Below are 21,775 nucleotides of genomic sequence, written 5' to 3'. Positions count from 1 at the left end.
ACCTTGAGCTAAACTCTACGCTTTCAAGCTCAAAAAATTTGCAGCTAAACCATTTGGGTTATGAAAAATGTTTTTGGAGAAAACCTTTTATGGTCAAACAGTGAATGCTGAGCATTTAACCACTTCAGCAAGGAGCAATTTTGGGTTTTAAAACACTACAACAGTATGACTGTATGGTGGTAGTATCAGGATGGTCTGTTTTGTACAAAGTGGGTGGAAAAATGGAGAAGAACATAAATTATTCAAATTAATGTCTAATCAGATAGATTGCTACACTTTGGACTCATGAAACCAAGCGATGCGAATAAACCTCAACAATTCTACCACAAAAAGCATTTAAGTATCCAGACATAAATGTACTGAAAGCTTTTTGACGGCTACAAAAAGCAGGTGGTCGAGGTGCAACTCTCAAATGGATTTCTAATTCAAATATTGGCGGGCATTTATGGACAGATTTGAGCTGATATGAATTACTTGACTCTGCTGTGGGAATTTGAGAAAATCTGCAACGAAGGCACTGAATCTGTTTTATTAAAAATCACCGGACATGTTTGTATCATCAGCACACAGAGTAAACAGGAGTTTAACCGTATAGTTAAAAATTCTAAACGCATGCGATATATATGTCAATGACAAAAGGACATACACTTCTGTCTGGAACTGCATTACAATCAAGTTTTTTTTATTGGAAGCCATGCATGTCTACAATAGTGACTTGTTACAGGTGTGCGTGTGTGTGTGTGTGTGTGTTGCAGATGGTGAGAGCAGAGAGCACCATTTTACAAATAGAAGCTTTGTCTGAAAGCATCAACAACCTCACAGTAAGGCCCAACACACACACAAGCTGCTGGTTAATGACTTCTGCAGCTCGCTGCTTATTGTCTGCAGTAACAGAAGCTCAAATCTTTTAGATGGAAACTTCTGCTGATTATTTGAAAAAAAAAAAAAAAAAAAGATCAGCAGGATGACAATAAAACACTGGATATCTGTGTGGAAATAAGACTGTAGCACTATTTCTACAAGTCTGGACACCAAGGTGGTACTTTTCGTTAGCTGCCAACAGTCACCTGTGGTTTTTTTGCTCTGGTTCTGTTTGGATCATCAACATGTTGTTTTAGATCAGCCTTAATGAAACCTTGATATCTTGAAAATTTGAGCAATCACCACAACAAAAAAACATTGCTAAAATAATTTTGTTTGTGTAACTGATTTGGGATCTGTTCAAATTTATTAGATCTTAAGTGATCTTGATCAACAATTCTCCAGTTTTTCTTTGGATTTTGGACACGTTTTACTGCTTGTTAACCGGTTGTGCCTTTAAGAAAGAAACTATTCAGAAAATAGAACAGAACAGATAATGTGATCTCCAGAGGAAGGAGAGTCACAGATTTATTTTATACACATTCACAATATTTTGAGAGTTACATGTTGAAATGTTTTGTTTAGGTACTGAACATGTACTCCACTTCTATAAAATTTATGTAAATGCAGTGCAAATGTTGCAAAATTCATCTAATAATATTACTTAATCTCATGCGGTTCTATCCAGACACTCGGTTTGTACTGATGAATATTAACTCACCATATCATGCCAAATGCTTAATGTGACGGTGATGGGAGGAGACGAGTTTTGTTTCATCCAGTTTGAAAACAGTCAAAATGTGCTTCCTTTGTTCATACCGAAACCCAAATAAAAGTGTTTTTAAACACCAACACAAATGCCAAGATAAGTGAACATTGGGACAGCTGTACAATTTGAATGTAAACAGTGCTAGTCATTGTACTAGCATTGCACTTAACTTGTTAACTTACCCCAACAAGTGGCAAATTCCACTGATTTTCTGACTTGCAACCTGAAAAAGACGACAATTGGCTTTTTTTTTTTACAAAATGGAAAGAGAAATGCACATCGGTGAGGAACCATGAACATGTCCAAAGATGGTAGTTGCTTCTTTTGCAGTCTCAGTGAAATGTCTCTAGAGCCTGATTGCGAAAAAGGCAATATGATTTTATTTTAATTGAAAAATATTTTTTGAGTCCTGCCGTAGCATTTGTTATGAAAAGTTTGGGAACAACTAATTACAAGTTTTCAGCTAATAATCATTTGAAAATTACCTCCATAGTCCAAACACCCTGTGTTATTTCTGGTAAAGTGTTGTCTTTGAGTTTTATTTATTTGATTTTTTTAAAGATTCAACTAAAGCAAGAAGAACAAATTCTGACCATCAGTCCACTGGTAACAAAAAGAGATCAAAAATATCCAATTAAAAGTAATGCTATGTTGCCTTCTTTGTTAAAATATCACTAGTTCCTCAATTCAGTGTTTTACCTTGCAGAAAACATGTTGCTTAGAAAATAGTGAAAAGCCTGGAGAATCATTGAGCAAGATTACAAAATATTACAAGAAAGTCTTGGCTTACAATCAAAGAAAAAAAAAAAAAAGACAAACTTCAAAACTTTTGAACAGTATAATAAATATTCATATATTAAACTCCAACCTGATTAAACCATTCATCAGGTTTCCTCCTTCAAATCTTTCTCTTTACAAATATTTTGTCAAATAAATGAACTAGCGTTAAAGAAAAACAGAAAAAAAGACCTCTCCTTCTCATTTGAGCAGTGCACGTTTGTAACCATAAACCGATCCCAACTCAGTTCGCAGTGCAAACGCTAAGCTCAACCTCTCTGACACATTCCCACACACCCATGATGCTTTGCCTGCAGTACCTGCTGAGCCAGGACGAGCTGCGGAAGGAGCTGAGGCGTTCACAAACAGCGCTGGTGTGAGGGACGGCTGCTCCGGCGCCATCGGCTTACTAGACCTGCAGCCAGCTCAGCCCCCGTGGGCCTAACACTGCGGCGTGGAGCCAGTCCCACTCACTTCCTGTAACCACTGCTACCTCACGCAACACCTGCAGTCCTTCTGTGGACACAGAGGAACTGGAAACACAAGCTGACTCAAACACTTTGGATGACAGTGAAGAGTCATGGCTTCTCACAGACATTTAAAAGATTTTTAACTCCTTTCCGATTTTGACTATGCAATGCAGTCGTTATTAATATGTATATATTGTGTTATTTATACTGACCACTGTGATGTGTACATTAAAGAGTAATCTGTTGAAATTAAGATAGATCATGAAGACAAAAAGCAGATTTCAATTAAAACAAAGACTCAAAGCCTAAAACTGCCCAAAATAAACATCAATTTATTGAAATTCGACTATACATCTTGCTTTTGTTCTAATGACCACAAACAGACTTTTCTGAACATTTTAGCACCATCTGCAAATGAGGAGTTTATCTTAAGACGTTGCTCCGTATTCACCAGTTACAGCTTGATGCAACTTGCTGCAACAAAGTGGAACGCCCTTCATAAGTGCTTTAATTAGCCACATCCCTAAAATGCCTCTGTTGGATTAAATCTGGTGGCAGCAGACTCATAAAATATCCCTGAGGACAGCTACACTAAAGGGGAAGACAATACTTGTGTTTAAACAACGTTTAATTGGTGCAAAGGGCCTGAAAGTGTGCAAAGAAATGATCCCCACACCACCATCAGCCCAAACCTTTGATACAAAACAGGATGGACACATGCTTCCAAGATGTTTACTCCATATTTTGACCTGAAGGTTGCAGATGATCTTGAGTCATTGAACTAGACAAAATTTTACCATTCCGTTGTCTATCATTTGTGGATCTGTGCAAACTCTTCTGCCTTTGTGCTTCTGTGAAAAAACAAACGGGAATTGAAGATAAGGTGATGTGCTGTTTGTAGCTATTGCCTTATCCTAGAACCATGGATAAAAATCAGGGCACAGCAGTGGAGGGGTAACGATTTGAGCTCAATTGCAGCCGCATAAATTCAGTCAATCTGAAGCTCAAAGGTCCAGAGAAGAGCTGAAAACCAAAGGAATCGAGTTAGTATGAGTCCATGTGAATGTTACAGAACTATTGATATAGGCCACCTTTTAACGATTAAGATCTTATTGAGGGTGAAGTACTAAGAAAAAAAAGCCAAAAATGGCAGAAAAGTTATAGACAACCTCAGCAAATAAGAATTCCTCTATGCTTAGAAATGGGAGAGTCTCAGCTCACCTGCATTTAGAGGAAAACTGGTGTTCCGACCTAAATGTATTCAGTTGTGTTTCCTTTAAATGGGACTGCTAAGCATTTTGTTTGCTGATCAAAACCTTCTAATGCCGATGGCAGTTAACTTGTAACAAGAATCTTTTGTTGACTCGCCAAGCTGCAAACACCACACCCAAGCTGCCAGAGTTTCAACTCTTCCTCCCATGAATCGTCTGTATTCGTCTAAAACTTGAGCACCTAAGATCATCCCTGCGCCTGAGCTTTGCATTAAACAGCACACAAGCTGACACACATATAGACGTTGTCTATCTCAGCAGGGCAGCAGACAGGACTCAAAAACAGGCACAGCAATCCATACTGCAGGAAATTCAAGACCCATCCTGGTGAGTAAAGATATTTCACGGGCAGATCAAATGATAGCAAATATTTGGTGTTCAGCATATAAGTCTTTCTTTCATAAGAACAAATAAAGGGGTAACTACTTGTAGTTTAAACAAATTCCTTCTTTCAGTGTATCAGAGAGACCAGCCTCTGATCTTCTGTCGTCATCTGAGCTTCGAACATGGGCCAGAAAATTAGCAGCACAACTTCTAACAATAAGAAGAACTCAAGTTTCCTCTCCTTCCTAAAACTTTTCTCGTCCCAAGAACCCTCCTTGGTCAGCAGCACGTCGCCAAGGACAGGCATCTTCGCCAAGCTGACAACGCCATCTGCAATCGACCCCAATGATTTCACACGTCTTATTAGCAACTGCATCTCTTTTGCATCAACCAGAACCCAGGAGTACCTTCTCTTCAAAGATCCAGAGGGAAAGTTACAGCCGAGTCCTCTGGCATTAACTCAGGTGGAAGCACAGATCACGTAGATACTTGGTCAAAATCTCAGGAAGTGCACTTTTGTTGAATGCAGGTATTGAACGTGTCCTTCTCCAGCAGGTCTTTCTGATGACTTACATCACTCAAAGCGTTAACCTGGACTTCACCGACACCTTCAACTGCACAGCCATGACACCCGAGCAGCGCATTCTCCTGGGAGCTGACTGGGTTTGGGCCATCCTGGAGAAACCCACCAAGAACCCTAAAATACAGATCGCAGTGCAGGTCCTTCACCTGCCTGAAAGAGAGGAAGCTGAAGAAAGAGCAACCACCAGAAAACCCGTCAGCGAGTCCATCCAGATTGCCAGGATGGAGTCCAGGAACAAGAACGTGTACGAGCGCATGGTGGAGTTTTGCACTTCCATTGGCATGGACTGCTACGCCCTCTTCTTGTTCTTTGGGAAAAAGGACGACAGGGAAAATATCTACGGTGTCCTGAGCAACAACTTTGCGGCAGCTGTTGGAAAATGTGACAAAATAGACAGAGCTCTACTTGAGAACTTCTTTACAGCTTCGAGGTATTTCCATACACCCTTAGGAATGATCCAGGCCATTTTCACAAAGAAAACAGATGAAGCGCTCACACTAATGATTAAATTTAGCTGAAGATTTGAGGTACTAACATATACTGCTATGACTAATGTAGGAAGTTTGTCGGCCAATAAAAGTAGATGGCCACTGAGAAGGTTCATGTCATAGGTTAAATATACACTATAAAATAGATAATTTGTGATGGAATCGTGAGGTAAAATGCTGCATTAGATCACATCCATAGCTGTTGGCTGCAAACGAGTAGAAGTGGGTTTTAAAATTGGTCAAGAAGAAGTGAGCATGTTATTTACTAGTTAAATGGATAAAATACATGTAAATCAACAGCTAACACCTTGTAATCCTAATAACAGCTGACTTAGTCTAAAACAAAGACACTGCAAATTACGCCATATTGGTTTTCCTGATTCAGTTTGGAAATGCACTCTATGGTGCATTCCATTAATTCTCAAATTCAGGGAAACACGCAAGAGCGACAAATTGATTTCCAACTTCAAATTTTTCTGGGTCCTTCCCGACCATGACATCAGATATGGCTGCTATGAGTATAAAGTCATAATAGCTACAGTAATAAACTATTTATTTGAACTTCTGTTCTACGATTTAGGCCATATTGGACTGTAGATGAATCTGAATGTGACTGGATTATTCTGGAATACATTGGATGGATTTATATTGAATTTAAACCTACATAACTTTATATAAACTTGACCTCGTCTTGTAAAGTTTCTTGAGATGACATTTGTTGTAATTCAGAGCTAAATAAAAATAAACTAAACTAAATCCCATGTGTGAATTAAAACCCCTCAGTCAATGGGGTATAGGACAAACATGATGCTAATTCTCAGTTAACTCAGTAAATATTTTATGAGTCCATGGATTTACAAATATTCAGCGTATAAAGCGGTTTAGAGTGGAGGAAATGATAACAAAAGGAGGTTATGACTGCCAAACTGACACGAATTTGAGTTTTTATAGTCTCTACTCATTTACAGTTTAGGCTCAAAATAAAAACATAACAAAATATCTGATGTTGGCTGCATAAACTAGCAGAAAACTCAAACTTATCATTGTGCACAACACATTGTGCTCTTTAGTTTTATTACGACTATCTAGTTTACCCATTACAAATGAAGGTACTCCTTACATTTGTCCCGAAATTGTTCTAGTAAAACATAACTCTTTTCAAATATGTAAAAAGTCTGTTTTTGTTAATATATTTAAAATAAAAAGCAACTGAAAACCATATGCAGTCAAGAATGCCCTACTGCAGTATGGAAAGACAGGTTACAGGAAGCGGCTTCGTAACTTTAATACGTTTACCAGCTGCAGATAAAATTACAGTCTGTCTCACAAGACGCTTTTATAAGAGATGATTTAACATGGCTTTTGGTTTTATTTTAAGTTACAATTTGTCCTTAGTCTTGCAATATATGATTTGCTGATAAGTTGGTCACAAAGTGTTTCTTCAGAAAAAGATTTCTGTCACTTGTAGCATTTATTCATCAGTAGCTTGACGGGAAGAAGGGCAGAGAGATATGGGAGGACGTCGAACCTGGCATAGCGTGTCCAGGACCGTCGCCTCTTTATACGGTGGACTGACTCTTCCACTGAACTACCTGGTGTTACACAAAATATATTCTGTTTAGTTTCCATGTTTTATTGCGCTACTGTGTGACCAACAGCAACAATGTTCTCAGTTTACATGGGATACTTCAGGAGTACATTGACGCACCTACGACCATAACAGGCTTTGTAAAGTGGAATACATTAAGGCAATTGCATTGGTTGTCCAGGAAATGTGTATTATTTCAACAATGCATAGTAAGACCGCAGCATAACACTGCAGCACAAGCCCAATTAATGTACAATGACTGCTTTTGTATGCACAAGTGCTAAATAAAGTTTAATCCTAATATGAAAGAGGCTCTTGTTTTAAATAGTTTAGACTGCAACAGGTCCAGCTGAAGGCTGCACTAGCAGTTTGTGTGAATGTGAAGCATATTTGATGTTATAGAGCCAACATATTAGGAGGAAATGAAACACAAGGAAGTGATTCCACGAAAAGGTGGAAGAAAATATTTAATTATAAAGCCTTTTAGTTTTGTGAAGGGGCTGTGTGGAAAACTGAAAGGAAAAAAAAAAAGATAATTTAGTGTGTGAGGGGAATTACCAAATTCTCCTCAAATACACATGGTTTACAATATGATAATATCTTTGTTTTCTTAATGCATATGGGGACGTTTGAAATCAGTGTGTCAGTTTGAAAATATTAGGAACTTTCTCTGGCATTTTAAATTAAATTGAAGTAAAATTTAGAGTAAGGTAGGTCTGAGTAAGAACTGAATAAATTGACCTTGTGTAAGAGATTAAAGTATGTACTTAAAATTATCTACATTTTACTTTAATGTAGTGGTTAAAACAAATGTACACATGACCTAATCAGTTTGGAATTTATTTCAAATGCAATATATCCAGTCTAAGTCCAGACTCCATATTGTAAAACTGAACCTAGTCCACAGTAACCAATAATCACTTAATTCATTTTTAAAGTTGGCATTTTGTGACAAAGTTGCCATCCAACATCACTTAATTTAAGTAGTAGAAAGGGGTCTGCATGGATGGAACTAAAAATGACATTTTAAATTTTTCAAACTGTCACTTTGATTTTGTTTTTCAATTAAACTTCAAGTTTCCAAAAGCGTAGCACACTGTGTCGGTGTCCTTCAGCTAGGATGCAATGGTGTATATTTATTGAACATGAGGCATTAATTTGGACTCATTGTTTAAATTCTGTGCATGGTTACCATTTTGACAGTAATAAAAACAACTTTTATTTAATTGCATTTTATCTACTATATTGTGAAGCCCAAACTTATTGGGCAGATTTCGAATTGCAGTTATTTTCCTACAACCAGAAAAGATCGTTTCAGACAGGAACTGAGACAGGCATTTCCAAAACATTTGGAGGCAAAAAAAGTTTTCATTTGGATTTTATTTTTTTTAAACTGGCATTGAAAAAAATTAAATAAAATTCTATCCTTCTCAATGATTGGAAAAATATTTTTTGGCATTGCTGCCATCAAAACATTATTATTATCTGAGCATCTCCTTCCATGTTTCCAGTGATATTTTGATTACATCTCTCTACTGTCTGTGAAGATGGAAGGCCTCGTTTCCAGCACCCTAATTTTTAGCTCCCTCCCCAGATTTCAGTCAGGACTCTGGCTGGGCCACTCTGAACCATGAATACAACTTTTAGTCAGAAAAATGGTAAAATAAAAAGAAGATCTCATACACAATTCTCCCACAGGCATAAAAAAATGGTGTACTTAGCTGTATTTCAAGTAAACTTTAAAAAAAGTTATATATTTTAACTTAAAGGCACAGTTAGGAAAAGTAGCCTCTTTATTTACATACACAACTTCCTGTAGATGCAAAGATAAAAAAAAAAGTTATATTTTATATATATATATATATATATATATATATATATATATATATATATATATATATATATATATATATATATATATATATATATATATATAAAAGTGTGAGAAGTTTCCTATAAACATCAGTAACACTCATCAGGTTCCCTCTTTATGTCAGCAAGGATTTTTCCTAAAAAACAATATCCACTGAATGGAGCCGTAACTAACTATGGTTGGGCAGTCATAGTTCATTCTTACTGGATCCTGTTTTGTTACCTTCCCGCCTGCACGTACATGCGGCTGTGTGATCGTCCGGCTGAGGCACCAGCTCCATGTCGGCTTGTTGCGTCGGCCGCCCTGCCTGGCGCTCGGCGTACGTCAGCAGGACTCTGTGGTAGTAGCAGTACAGCCGGCTGGGCTGCAGCAGATCTCTGGCTGCCGCCTGTCCCGCTCGGGCGATCTCCTCCGCCTCGGCGTCGTTCTCTTTGGCCCACTTGATTTTCTCCAAAAGGTCTGACAGGTTTCGCCGCACAGAAACGTAGTGAGCGCCCGCCTTTAGATGTCCGTAGAAGTGTTCGTAGTACTGCGAGTCCTGTTTCAGAACCAAGCTATTTCCCAGCATCAGGTAGGGAAACCGATACGCTGCAACTGTTCCGTCCACATTTACCTGGTATTTGTACTGAAAGAGGAGGTACAAAGTTTCACTACATGCAACATAGTTCCCAAATCTGCTTTCAAAATTTCAATTTAAAGAAGGAAAATCAACTTAGATTTGTATCTGTTAACCAAACGCTGGATTAACTAACGTGTACTTCTACATTTTCTCACCTTGAAGAAGTCGAAGAATCCCACCAGTGGTGCTTTGCCCACCTGTTTTTCCCTGTCTCTAAAGAAGAACCACCCCGTGATGCCGGCGTCCAGCAGCTCCGGGGATTTCTTGGACAGAGACACGAGATGGAGGCGCTCTTCCCGACTGTCTCGCCCACGGAAAAATCCCTGCGCAGTTTTATTAACCCACGGGGGACCTGACAGGAAAACCGGGCATTGTTACAAAAAAAAAAAAAAATCCACTATCTATACCCCCACTGTTTTCATCTTGGCATAAACTTTTACAGAGAAATTAGAAAAACTCCCATCCTCTTTCAATTTACCACACTTTTCTAATTTTATGAAGAGAAATTTAGAAAAACGCTCTTCTTCTGTGATTTGGGTCGATTTTAAAGTTCTGACAGGGGCTTTTCTAAATTCTGTAATTAGTAAAAGAAGAAACATTTAAGGCACGGATAAGAAAATAAGACAAAGACAATAAAGAAAACGGTGCACATTAAGTGTGAATTTCTGCAGCTCAAAGTCCCCAATAATGAGCAATATTAGCTCAGATAAATTTAAAAAGGGTTGGTTGAAGACTCACAGTGAATCGTTTTAAAATATACTTTTTTAAAGCTAAGTGGGAGGATGACATTTTTATCTTGTGAAAGATCCTGTGTTGTTCAATACCAAAGGAAGCACAAAGTTTTCAGTTCTCTTTGCATTTTCAACTATTTGACAAGTTCTTATGCCTGCTGCTCGTTTACTTCCCTCGTTGAGCCTCCCCACCCTCCAAAAAATATTTGTACAAGTTGAAGTTCAGGCTTCGGGAAATGGCTGTTTTCTAGGTGTAAATTGACCTTGTTGCTGGCATGCTGATGCCCCCTGGTGGTCATCAATGACATCATCAGCAGAACTCTAAATTTCACATATTGGCAAATGATTTAGAGACATTGTGCGACAATTTCAGACGACAGCTGAAAGAGCTTAATTTAAATCTATGAAACATCATTCAGTTCTGACTCCTACCATTTAAATGACATTGTTACAGATCCAATGAGGCACAATGTGAATGAGTGAAAGTAACGATTCACACCAAAATGCTTCGCCTTTTGCTTGGACTGTTAAGTCCAACAATGGCTTTCTTGCTACATTTTTATCTGTGGATGGGGTAAACTCCCTAGTTCCTCCAGAGTTACCAAAGTGAAATGAGCGACTTCTCTAAACGGGTCATCACAAATGTCGAGCCATCAACTGTGTTCCCATTTGGTGGTCCAGCTACCTGTGTTGCCTTGGACAGACAGAAGGTCGTTAGTGACTCCTCTCATTGTCTCCAGGCTGGAGTGCGTCACCTCATAGGTGGGGAGGACGATATCGCGTGTATCCGTAGAGCCGCACCAGGAGAGGATCGGAAGAGCTCCCTCCGTCCTCGTCTCCAAAGGCCAGTCGCCCACATTGATGAAAAACTCCACATCGGGTACTCTCACCTCAGGTAACATAATATATTAGATGGAAACTCAATATTCTGATAATTAGGCCTTAAAAGCCAATCAATCCGCACAATTATACCTTTCTTGTCAGCGACAGCAACATTTCGTCAGAGAACATCTTGAAGTCTGTGTATTTTCCCAGCGTGCGCCGGTACACCTTGTTGTCAATGATGGCGTAATGAACGAGCCCTCCTCTGTTAGAAAATCGGAGCGGCACTTCCTGTCTGAGGTGCTGCAAGTCGATGGTAGGAAAGGACTTGAAGTCGGTCAGAATCTGGGGCTCATTCGCAGGACACTGCAGGACGCTCTGCCAGACAGAGGCGTCAGATTCGGGGCAGACACAGTATTCATGATAGACTGGGCCTGGGCATCAACAAGAAATGAGACAAAAGTTACGTTCAAGTGAAAAGAAAAATTCAGTATCGACTAGATATGGACAGAAATTCTAACCAGATCATGCAAAAATGCGAACTTTTCTTAGCACATGTATGAGTGGGACTTCAGTACGTTTTTTTAATATGTCTAAAATATAAAGATAATATCCCTGTCCCTCCATTGTTAGATTTGTAACAAGGTGTGGTGATTTGGTTATGTACTCCATATTTAAATTTACTTTATTATTCTAATTTTTTCTTTTTACTTTTTTTGTCCATTCCTTGCCACTGACCATGACTGTATCCTGTGCATTTTGTTATTTTTTTTTATATATATATTTTTTTCATTGTTAAAAAAAAGTGCAAACAGAAAAATCCCTCTAACAAACAACACTTCAAAATATAACTTCTGGTTTATTTTAAACTAAATAGAACCTGACAGATTAAGATATATGTATGTATATATATATATATATATAAAAGATTAAAACCTGCTGAAACGCACCCTGGATAATGTATGGCGACTTGGCCACAGGTACATCTAGGTGGAGGATTTCAACCTTCAGACCTTCGACTGCAGATCCATAAAGGCGGTACCTCATCAGAAACGACCCGTCTCCTCTGTCCAGAGGCAGAGGAACGTGGATGCGGATGTACTCCTCCTTGTTGAGAGGACTTATCTTCACTTTAAATGTCCCTTTACCTAAAGAACACAAAAAGATTTCATGTTATTTAAACTGGATTAGTTAGACAACTCAATCCTGATCTTAATTATTCGAAACTTTGAAGAAGATTCTCTTAAAATGGGGCATCTGATTTCTGACAGCACTGTGCTTCTTTTGGTGATCCTTACTTTAATTCTGGAAGAATTAAAGTAAGGATGTAAAGTTTAACCAAAGTCCTGATATTGGGTGGTAAATTTAGAGAACAGCAAGTTTTATATGCTCCGATCTACTAAGATTTTTTTTCATCCTTATTTTAGCACAGAATAAAGGTGTTTTATTGATGAAAATTCTTTGTATTTGTTTTATTTCAGAACCTTAGAGTGGCTGTAAGGAACTGACTGGAATTTTGATTGAGGATCATATAGCCTGAATAAGATGTATATTAATAAAACCCAGGTTGTTAGTGAGGAATTTAGAAATGAGGCAGCATGGACACTAAAAATGTTTCAATCACGTTAAAGAAAAAAAAAGAGCCACCACAGTGGTTTGCAGAGTTTACATTCAAGTAGTGCATTAATCAAATCAGGTAACCTGGTGGAAATATTTAGTTAAAGGAAGAGTTTTCAGCGCACAGAGAGGGAATGTATACATTCTCACAAAAACCCATTAAAGAGATGTTACCTGGTAAAGTAAAATATTTTAAATCATTTATGGGTCCGGATTTTGCGAAATACTCCCTCGCACTGAATTGGACACTGCGAATCAGATGCTAACTTCAGAGTCAGTCATCCATAATTTCAGTTTGGTGGGCTAGCATAGTTTAACACAAGCACAGCATGCAAAGTGGAGGGTATTTGGGATGTTTACCTGGTGATAAAGTCAGGTTTCTTCCTTCAGGGCTAACCGCCTGAATGAAGAAGTATCGGACTGGTAAAACTGCGTCGGGTTCCAGCCCTGGACCCCAAACGATACATCTCTCCGGACTGATTCCTTCACTCTCAGAAACCGGTAAGTTTGGGCCGAATAACACAACTAAAATAACACAGTTGCTGATTAAAATCCTCTGCATAGCTGCGACTGAGTCTGCGCTTCTCTTACACGGCATAATTATCCCAATGCCATAAGCGAGCATGCAGAAAGTTGCAAGATAAAACGCTAAAGTTTGGATACAAAGTCCTACGGCGACATGTTCGCAGGCATTACTTGTGATGCGTTCAGGGTTGTCGGATATATAGTCATTAACTCTTTCGTGCAAAATGAAGTGTTTTTTATCTGTAGGAACGAAAAAAAAAACCGGATGTTCGTAAAAAATAAAAAATAAAAAGCAGGAAGTTTCCCCTTTATCCATTTAGAGGACGTGTAAAAAAAATCCTTGACATTAAATATGACACATTCAAAATAGGGAGTGAAATACAGTAAAATAAGTCATTATAAAAATATACTATTTTCAGTGAATTGAGAACAAATATCACGTGTTTCTGACAAATTATGACAAATTTGTCAGTGCAAGTAAAGGAACAAGATTCCCATGTTAAACGGTATTCTTGAGCTCACGCTATAGCAGATTTTCCTGTTCTTACCGACATTAAAAGCCGGAGACTTCAAGTTTGTTTTATTGCACTTCATGCATTTTTATTGTAACTTCAGAATTAAACATTAACAAGCAAAAGAAAGTTATTTTCTTATTAAATGCAGTTTTGCTTATTTGAAGCATAGTGGCTCTGAGTGAGTTTGATAGAGAACACAATGATTGTAAAACTAAGCTACAGAACAGGAGTAGGACAAACCAGCTACACAAAAGCAATGCACAAGTGAAGTGTGACAACACTTTATTTTAAATCTCTCTTGGATTAGGTGGTTGTTAAGCGTTTAATAAAATTGCATGCTAAGATTTTTTTTAATTTTTTTTTTACCTTTTAAAAAAAACCTAAACAATAACCATTTGTTGAACATGTCTAGTATGCAAAGATATTTTCTTTTGTGTGTCCCAGTTTTTCCAGATTTGGCAGACAAGCATTACGGATCATCGGTGCAGGTCCGCAGAGGACAATCAGTACATCTCTGGACGCAGCAGGGATGTGATCTTGGATCATCTCAAGGGTCACATACCCTGAACTGTAGTTCCAGTCTGCAAATACAGATGAAAAGAAACATTTTAGAAACTTGTCTGATCAGCCCTAATCTAGGAATGTACTTATTTTTATTTAGCTTAAGCATTGAAATTATGCCACTAAAAATGAAAATGTAAACCAGAAGATAATTTTGGTTTCCGCTAGCTTCTTCTCTTTCAAGATTAAACACTTCCTCTGTACATTATGTTTAACCCATCAGATAAAAAATATTTTTGGCAGCGTCAGAGAGGCCAGTGAACGCGACTGTTTTTTGTCTTCCGTATTTTTACTTCCAACCACACATCTCTTCTTCTGAGAAATCCAAAAAACAACCCCACTGAAGACCAAGTGTGTCTCTCTAGCGGATCAAACCTCAGAGGCTATGTGTTGCCTTTATGTGAGGAGCTAATGCAGGATTATCCAACAACTAATCTTTTTTGGGGGTATGCAGGAGATAATAGAAGTGTTTAGCTACTCTTATTTCCTTTAGCTGACATGTCTTTCTCTGGTTTTGGTCTCTGGATGTTCAGTAGAGTTTGAAGATTCATTCAGCTTAATTCACCCTCCTATTCCCACAATGTAAGGACAGTGTGTGTGGGAACATATTTAATCTAAAACCGTTACCAATAAGTGCCTCATTTTCAAAACATTAGTGTCACCAGGTGTCAAATGTTTTAACATGAGGTTCTTGGTATTTTCAAGACAAGTCTTAATATGTAGCCTGTTCTGGTAACAATTGATGAACAATTGATATGTTTTCCATAATAAAGCCTTTTTTTATTATTATTATTTATTGGCAAGTTTAGGTTACAAATCTCATTTGAACTTAAAATGTGTAAAAATAAGACACTAAAAGCGAAAAAAAAACTTGTAAGTTTGACTTAGAATTTATGAAAAAAGTATGGTTTAAGTTGTTCTTACTTTTTGCAAATTGTAATAGTTTGTGGGAACTTTAAAGGTCCTGCGCCAGTTCCGATAGATCATGTGTTTGAAACATTCCTATTGGCCTGATTTTACTTTGGGAATGATGGGAACCATTTGTTTTCATTCACTCAGGAGAGGGGAAAACAGCAGCTTTCTGCAGTTGGATTGTGGGAAATTATGGCTAAAACAAAACTACTCTGTGAGGATCTGGAGCTGAGCATTGTAGGGGCTCATAACTCAAAAAAGAACTACAATGTCACATCCAAAAGTGTTTAAGTTCATTGCATACTGGTGGATCCCAAGGATGCAGATCAAGGAGGAAACCACTTCAGCTCTCATTAGTCAGAAATTGTAAATGTAAGCCATTGCTTTTTAAAATTATACATGTCATTGACCATTTAATAAGTAACTTTCTGGTTCCTTGGGGTAAAAATATGACATACACAAAAGTACATTTCTTTTAGCCAGGCTTCAAAATGCCCACCCGAGTAAGGCAGATGTGTGGTGAGATTTGTTTGTTCTAAAATTAACAAAAGCTAAAAGCTCTAAAAAAAAAAAAAAAAATAGAAAAAATACTACCCTAAGTTAGCACAGAGAGCAACCTGACCTCTTACAGCTTTATTATGCCATAAATGTGAGTGGGAGTTCAGGAATGGCACAACGGAAAAAATAAAAATAATAATAAATAAATAAATCAGGCACAAAGCAAGAACTCCATCAAAAAATTACTTCTTGCATTTACCAAACCAACCATTTAACTTTAAAGGGTTGGTATCTATCTTGATCATGGGTGCCTTTTATTGTTTTAGCTGCTCAACAAGAGCAAAATATTCACTTAGATATTTGCTCAACTGACAACAGAAGATCTGGAAACACTGTTACAATATCTATTAGGAGATGTGTTTAATATCGGAAATCATGATTGGCTAAATGCATTTATTCATTTTAGTTATTCACTTGGAAGCAAAACTCACAAATATAATACATTTTAAGCAAAATTTAGTAAAGGGATAAGATAATTATTTCATTTTTGTGATCCAAAGCCTTTTAAAAACTGAACATAGATCTCTGGGGGAAAAAACCCAACAACAACAATAAAACCAAACAATAAAACCTCAGTAGACATCTTCTCTCCTAATGCTTTGGGGAAAATATTTTTACTGGGTTCCTGGTTCTGTTGAAGATGCAAAAGGATTTTACATCAAAACTCTAACCAACATTTTGTTTCCTGCAGTCTCACCTTTCGAAGGCTTGTCCAAAGTGTACCAGACTTTGACCTTCTCAGGGTGATTCTTCTGCACATCCTTCAGCTCATCCCACAGTAAAATATCTTTCTCAGTCTGAGACAGGCAGTAACGAAAACAGGAATGTTCAACATGCAGCCACACTCGCAATGTCTGCTAAAACAGTAAAAACCCAAAACAACTGACCTGGTTGGCAAATATGAGAGAGCACTTGGTGTTGTCGGAAGGATCTGACGTGATCCGTCGGATCAACTGCAGCATTGGGGTGATACCTGAGGCAATCAGAGCCAGAAAGTTAGTGCCAGATATCCGGCTGAAGAGATACAAAGGTTAAAATAAATGTTTTGTTTTGTAAAAATATCAGCTGATGCACAGCTATAAATAATTTCACCTACTGTAGAGTCATTTAAGTGCGATAGGTAAACACGTGTTACAATAATTTTAGCCACTTATTTGAATAAAGTGCCTGCATGAATAGGATAAAACTGAAATAGTTCGTAATGAACATGCCTACCTGTTCCACCAGCGATCATTCCAACATGTTTAAACTTCTGAACAAGTGGCTCCGTCTTCTTGTTGGCTCGGATAGAAAACATTCCTAATAAGAGGAGACAGAAAACAAGCTTGAAGAATGGAAATCAAAGAGTTTCATCCTTCTATTGCAGGGGTTTTCAAAGTATGAAAGGGTGAGCCCCCCTTCAAGGAGCTTAATGCCTGCTGCGCCTCCCCCCGGAGGTGGAGTTCTAAAAACTCCACCTTCAGCCCTGCTCTGGCCAAAACCAGTGATGTCATAGTTACTTTGAAAAAGTAACTTTAATCGGACTACTGATCACTCCTTGAAAAAGTAACTTAGTTATATTACTGACTACTTGACTTGGAAAGTAACTAAGTTACTTTCCAAGTCAAGTAGTAACTAACTGCAGGAAAGTAACTAACTGCAGGATTAAGTAACTTTTTAGTTACTTTCAGCAGCTGCTAACAACAACGCTCTGCCTCCTGTGAAAATCACATTGAGCTTTGCCAATATGTAATTGTAAGTTATTTTATAATGGTAACATCAACAATGTGTCTCCACTGATAAGGTTGAACTGAAGAGGAGATTGTACAAAAAATAAAAAACATGAGTAATTTGTGTGGTCCACTGTTGTCTGGAAAACTCTAAGAAGGATTTTAAAGCCCCCCTCCCCCCAGCCTCCAGATTCTGCGTTACGCCCCTGAGTTTGATGTCGCAGCGCACAGAGCTCCTCCTGCAGCTCCACAGCTCCGATGGCTGCGACACTTACCGTAATATTAATAATTATAACGGTGCTAACTTGCCATTATAACTATTGCCAACTACGGACACGTTTATTCGTGGCTGTTTTCACGTTTATTGCGCTGTTTATATTGGTCTCGATGTTTGCAGTTTTCTGGAGCGCAACGCGAAGCTCGATGTCATTGAGAGGTAATAAATTAAGTTGACATTAACAAAGACACAGCGGGACGGATCATCCGGGAAATGATGAACAGGGAGAGACGGAGTAAAACTACCTTAATGACGGACAAATTCTGGGATTTATTATGAGTCTCTGCTTATTTCCAAACCCAAATGAGCAACTTCACGTTCAAAAACGAGCCCAAAAAGGCGCAACCCGCCGCTCATTAAATCTGCAAGCGACTTTAAAAAAATGAAGCCCAAAGCCGCTTATAATAATCGGACTTGTCGACAGAAACTCAAAATAGTTCTAGTTTTTCCACCAACAAAACGCGCATCTCCCTCCATTGTTTACATTTCTGTCGCATAGAGACGTCGGTCACTCGACAAGACGAGTAGAGGAAATACGATTAAATTACAAAAGAAGATAGTAACGCAAAAATGATTTTGATAAGTAACTGTAGTCTGACTACTTGATTTGAAATAACGCGTTAGATTACTCGTTACTGAAAAAAGTGGTCCGACGTCAGTAACGTTGCTGACATCATTGGCCAAAACATCCTCTAAGGGGGGAAACATTTCCACTGATCCCCGCTCCACACGCGCACCCCACAGTACCAACTTTTTCCTAAATCCACAGAGTTGATCGTGAGCGTAAAAGACGTTTCTCTCACATCAGTAGACAGCAAGCAGATAGCTTTTCCGGTTTACTTTTTCCCTCGCACCGCGCCTCCCCTAAAGTGCTCTGGCGCCCCCCCGGGGAGGCGCGCCTCACACTTTGAAAACCGCCGTTCTATTGCAACACAGTGCCATCTGCTGGTAAAAACAGTCAATGCGCAGCAGTGTCTTTTACTTCCGCTTTGAGATGCAACAGACTCCATACCTTTGCCTTTGTAGATGAGAAGTCCGTTGGGTCCCCTGAAGTCAATAGAGTCTCCAATGGCCATGTTGTCCAGGTACTGAGACATCTGACCCCCATCTGGGTAGTCTGGGTGGGTCCCTTTGTAGTATATCTGAAGCAAAGGCAGAGTACCATAAATGTATTGCTTATCAAATGCACTTGATGCACTGCTTATCAGGAAGTGTTAGGACCTCTGGTTAACCTTGTTGCTCTGGAGAACTGGAGATGGGTCTTGGGAACAATCATGCACACGTAAAATTACTTGATATTGAAGGAGTGATTCATTAACCTTTAGAAAACTTACTTAAAAATAAATTCATATGCATAAATAAAAATTTGTTGGCAAATGAGAGCATTTTAAATGTACAAAGCGATTCCTAAATGCCTTGTAAAACAGTGGGTAAGAAATTATTTACATGTAAGTCAGCTTTAGACACGCTGCTGGTGTATAAGGCAGTATAATATAAATAAGACATTTGATTTCAATACTATTGTTGGATACTGGGACATTTCCAGTCACATAAAATACACCAACTCTGTTGATTCAAGGTTACCCACCTTAACCACAAGGTCAACAAATCCCTGGTCTTCATCGCTGGACACTGGAGTGTAAGGCTTGACAACCAGGTTGCCTTTTACCTTGGCCGACAGGTAAACATGCTGACCTGGAGCATAAGGCAGATGACTAAATGTGACCAAAAGAAAGATACATGTTCAGTAAAAATGGAAAAGATTAAGCTTTTTTTCCCCATGCAGCTCATCGGATATTAACAAGGTGTTTGCTTCTTTACATTTACAAGTATTTAGATGTTTTTAAAATAAAATAAAAAACATTGCTGTCCAGTGGTTGGAAAAAAAAAGATGTGAAGCTGGCTCAGATGTTTCTACATTCTTGCTTCTTCACAAGACACTTTGGGACAGATTTATCAGAGATATATCATTACCTACTGGCAGTCCAAGGATATGAGACTCAGATGGAAGGCCAAACCGGAATTTCTTTGTGTCATGACTGATTTTCTGCACAAGGACACAGACAAGAGTGTGAAACAGCCAAACGATACGACCTTTACTAGACTGCTGATAGAAAAACAAACAAAAAAACCTTCAGTTTAAGACTGCACTCATCTTTAACATTTCTACTGTAAGAGCACTTCTGGTGTAATAAAGAGATTTTTCCTTGTGTTCATGTAACACACTTATACACCTAAGAGAAGTTAAAGTGTAACTTTGTTCACTGTCTGATTAACACAAAACTATTGGCAAAGTATTTTTGAACAGACTCAAAGAATCCTTGTGCCGTATGCAAATTTTCTAGTCTTTGTATAAACCATTTACTCGACATTAACACTAAGTCAATCTTACACAAGGCATGCAGCTCACTTTGAAGTCCCTTAAGTTTACTGACCGTAATTTTATAAAGACATATTATTCCAAATGTATTATTAAACAGAAGATAACTGGACTGATTTTAAATTGCCTTTTTCCAGTCATACTGAAAAAAGCAGTTTTTTTCAGTATGACTCAGGTTTTTCATACTGACTGGAAAAAGCCAAATTCACCCAATTGCACTCACAAATGCACAGGCATTCATACACTGCCATGCAGAATACTTGGGGTCAAGTGCCCTGCTCAGATGCACGTCAGCATGTGACAGCAAGAAGCTGGAATTGAACTTACAACCTTCCAATAGCAAGACGACAACCTTTGCTGGCCACAAAACTGAGATCAGCAGTGAGGATCCCCGTTGATGTTTTCTGTCTTGCATTTAAGCACTTGAGGGGAACAAAGCTCTAAAATTGGTCCTTTATCCAAGAAAAAGCAAATAACTGCTGCTACGAACATTAATCTTGTTTTGTAAGCTGTACTGGAATGAATTAAACTGATTTATTTGGCTTATGCAGTTCTTTTATCCCAGTCAGAGTTGGGAACACATTCAAAGTTATTTTATTCATCCCACCTGTTTGCTAACGAGTGGTAGTGAGTATTTGATAGTAGGATCCTTCAGGGTTACAGGGCCCTTCCCTTTCCCTTCTGCAGAGTTTCCAAGAAGGAAGTACAGCATTGTTACGACCACTACAGACACCGCCAACACCACCGGGACCGTCTGCAAGATAACACGTTACATTTAATGTGACCACAGTCAACAAAAAGAAAGAAAACTTGCAGCTTTCCACATCACTCGTTAGGATTTTGCCATACTAACCTGTATTTAAGTGGGTTATATGCAACATAAAATGCATACAGTAATGTGAGTAAATCTAACATTCAATGCACAGAGAAGTTGTTTTATAAAAAAAAAAAAAGAAAAGCATTATTCTCACCAAGGTTGAGTCCATGGCTTTATGTGTACTAAAGTGAACCGTAATGCCCTTGTCTTCCAACAGTCTGAGACCAGAGTCCACACACAGTTCAGCCAATGATAGCTTCCTCTCCCCTCCCACACACGCATCCTTGTTAACCTACCACAGCAGCACACACACAGTCTCTACAAAGGGGCGTGGCTTCCTGTCTGAGGAGAAAGGTGACAGGTCCAGAGCACCAATGGAAACACAGATCTGATCTTGTCACATGGTGCAGAGGTGGTACTTTGACAGCGAGAAGACCCTTGAAATCACACCACTGACTGAAGGGGAGGAGAGAGACTCTGTATCAACGCCGTAATCCACAGAGAGAAAGTTGGTGCATTTCTGTTTTTTATTCTAAAAGTTAACAAACCTGCTGCCGTGCAACAGCCAGGTGACCAACAGTTCTGCAGGAGGCGATCTGCTCAGTGGTTGAGCAAGAAAGTTGAACATCAAACATGTTTTTGATTGCAACAACAAACTTGTACACCACCTCTTATTTCTTCATATTTTGAGAAGTTTCAGTTTAAAACAATTTCCAGGCTTAGATGCT

General features: G+C 38.5%; 4 protein-coding genes across 11 annotated transcripts in view; 2 read left to right on the top strand and 2 right to left on the bottom strand.

Moving 5' to 3' along the window:
- Window positions 1–4,618, top strand: part of ppfibp2b (PPFIA binding protein 2b) — a 70,588-nt gene extending 65,970 nt beyond the window's left edge. Inside the window, exons 27-28 of one of the 7 annotated variants that reach the window (XM_044125581.1) lie at window positions 756–821; window positions 4,407–4,618. In XM_044125581.1, the coding sequence (XP_043981516.1) occupies window positions 756–821; window positions 4,407–4,562 (222 nt within the window). In that variant the 3' untranslated portion in view covers window positions 4,563–4,618. Of the gene's footprint in view, window positions 1–755; window positions 822–2,724; window positions 4,365–4,406 lie in introns of those variants that run through there. The other 6 variants (XM_044125578.1, XM_044125582.1, XM_044125583.1 and 3 more) reach the window with 6 other exon arrangements.
- Window positions 4,619–4,654: 36 nt separating this feature from the next.
- rep15 (RAB15 effector protein) lies at window positions 4,655–7,619 on the top strand. 2 transcript variants are annotated; one of them, XM_044125588.1, is made up of 2 exons: window positions 4,655–4,936; window positions 5,028–7,619. In XM_044125588.1, exons 1-2 carry the CDS (start codon window positions 4,655–4,657, stop codon window positions 5,571–5,573), a joined length of 828 nt encoding a protein of 275 aa, XP_043981523.1. In that variant the 3' UTR covers window positions 5,574–7,619. The 2 variants fall into 2 exon arrangements, with proteins under 2 accessions (XP_043981523.1, XP_043981522.1); XM_044125587.1 differs by having other exon boundaries at window positions 5,025–7,619.
- Window positions 7,620–9,046: 1,427 nt separating this feature from the next.
- On the bottom strand, window positions 9,047–13,692 carry poglut3 (protein O-glucosyltransferase 3). Its single transcript, XM_044125568.1, has 6 exons — window positions 13,154–13,692; window positions 12,127–12,324; window positions 11,327–11,610; window positions 11,040–11,244; window positions 9,779–9,975; window positions 9,047–9,629 (listed from the first exon to the last, which is right to left on the bottom strand). The coding sequence occupies exons 1-6, from the start codon at window positions 13,632–13,634 to the stop codon at window positions 9,192–9,194; spliced, it is 1,803 nt and encodes a 600-aa protein (XP_043981503.1). The 5' UTR covers window positions 13,635–13,692; the 3' UTR covers window positions 9,047–9,191.
- A 406-nt stretch (window positions 13,693–14,098) lies between these two features.
- On the bottom strand, window positions 14,099–21,401 carry LOC122835998 (NADH-cytochrome b5 reductase 2). The gene is made up of 9 exons (XM_044125577.1): window positions 21,202–21,401; window positions 20,838–20,984; window positions 19,825–19,897; window positions 19,439–19,545; window positions 18,863–18,992; window positions 17,080–17,163; window positions 16,752–16,837; window positions 16,562–16,661; window positions 14,099–14,414 (listed from the first exon to the last, which is right to left on the bottom strand). Exons 1-9 carry the CDS (start codon window positions 21,214–21,216, stop codon window positions 14,242–14,244), a joined length of 915 nt encoding a protein of 304 aa, XP_043981512.1. The 5' UTR covers window positions 21,217–21,401; the 3' UTR covers window positions 14,099–14,241.
- Between the last annotated feature and the right edge of the window lie 374 nt (window positions 21,402–21,775).

The sequence above is a fragment of the Gambusia affinis genome, linkage group LG08 (genome assembly GCF_019740435.1).
Source record: "Gambusia affinis linkage group LG08, SWU_Gaff_1.0, whole genome shotgun sequence".
NCBI classification, from domain to species: Eukaryota; Metazoa; Chordata; class Actinopteri; order Cyprinodontiformes; family Poeciliidae; genus Gambusia; species Gambusia affinis.
The sequence above is the reverse complement of the archived record's forward strand: the minus strand, read 5'-3'. Positions and strand labels throughout refer to the sequence as shown.

What these genes read in the sequence shown, in the direction of transcription:
- rep15 (XM_044125587.1), top strand. Translation starts at nt 4,655, where the DNA reads ATGGGCCAGAAAATTAGCAGCACAACTTCTAACAATAAGAAGAACTCA. An exon ending in GTCCTCTGGCATTAACTCAG is followed by an intron (nt 4,937 to 5,024) that starts GTGGAAGCACAG and finishes GTCCTTCTCCAG; the next exon opens with CAGGTCTTTCTGATGACTTA.
- poglut3 (XM_044125568.1), bottom strand. Translation starts at nt 13,634, where the DNA reads ATGGATAAAGGGGAAACTTCCTGCTTTTTATTTTTTATTTTTTACGAA. An exon ending in GTCGCCATACATTATCCAGG is followed by an intron (nt 11,611 to 12,126) that starts GTGCGTTTCAGC and finishes GTTGATGCCCAG; the next exon opens with GCCCAGTCTATCATGAATAC. An exon ending in TGCTGTCGCTGACAAGAAAG is followed by an intron (nt 11,245 to 11,326) that starts GTATAATTGTGC and finishes ATGTTACCTGAG; the next exon opens with GTGAGAGTACCCGATGTGGA.
- LOC122835998 (XM_044125577.1), bottom strand. An exon ending in TCTCATCTACAAAGGCAAAG is followed by an intron (nt 17,164 to 18,862) that starts GTATGGAGTCTG and finishes TCCTCTTATTAG; the next exon opens with GAATGTTTTCTATCCGAGCC. An exon ending in CTCTCATATTTGCCAACCAG is followed by an intron (nt 16,662 to 16,751) that starts GTCAGTTGTTTT and finishes TGCCTGTCTCAG; the next exon opens with ACTGAGAAAGATATTTTACT.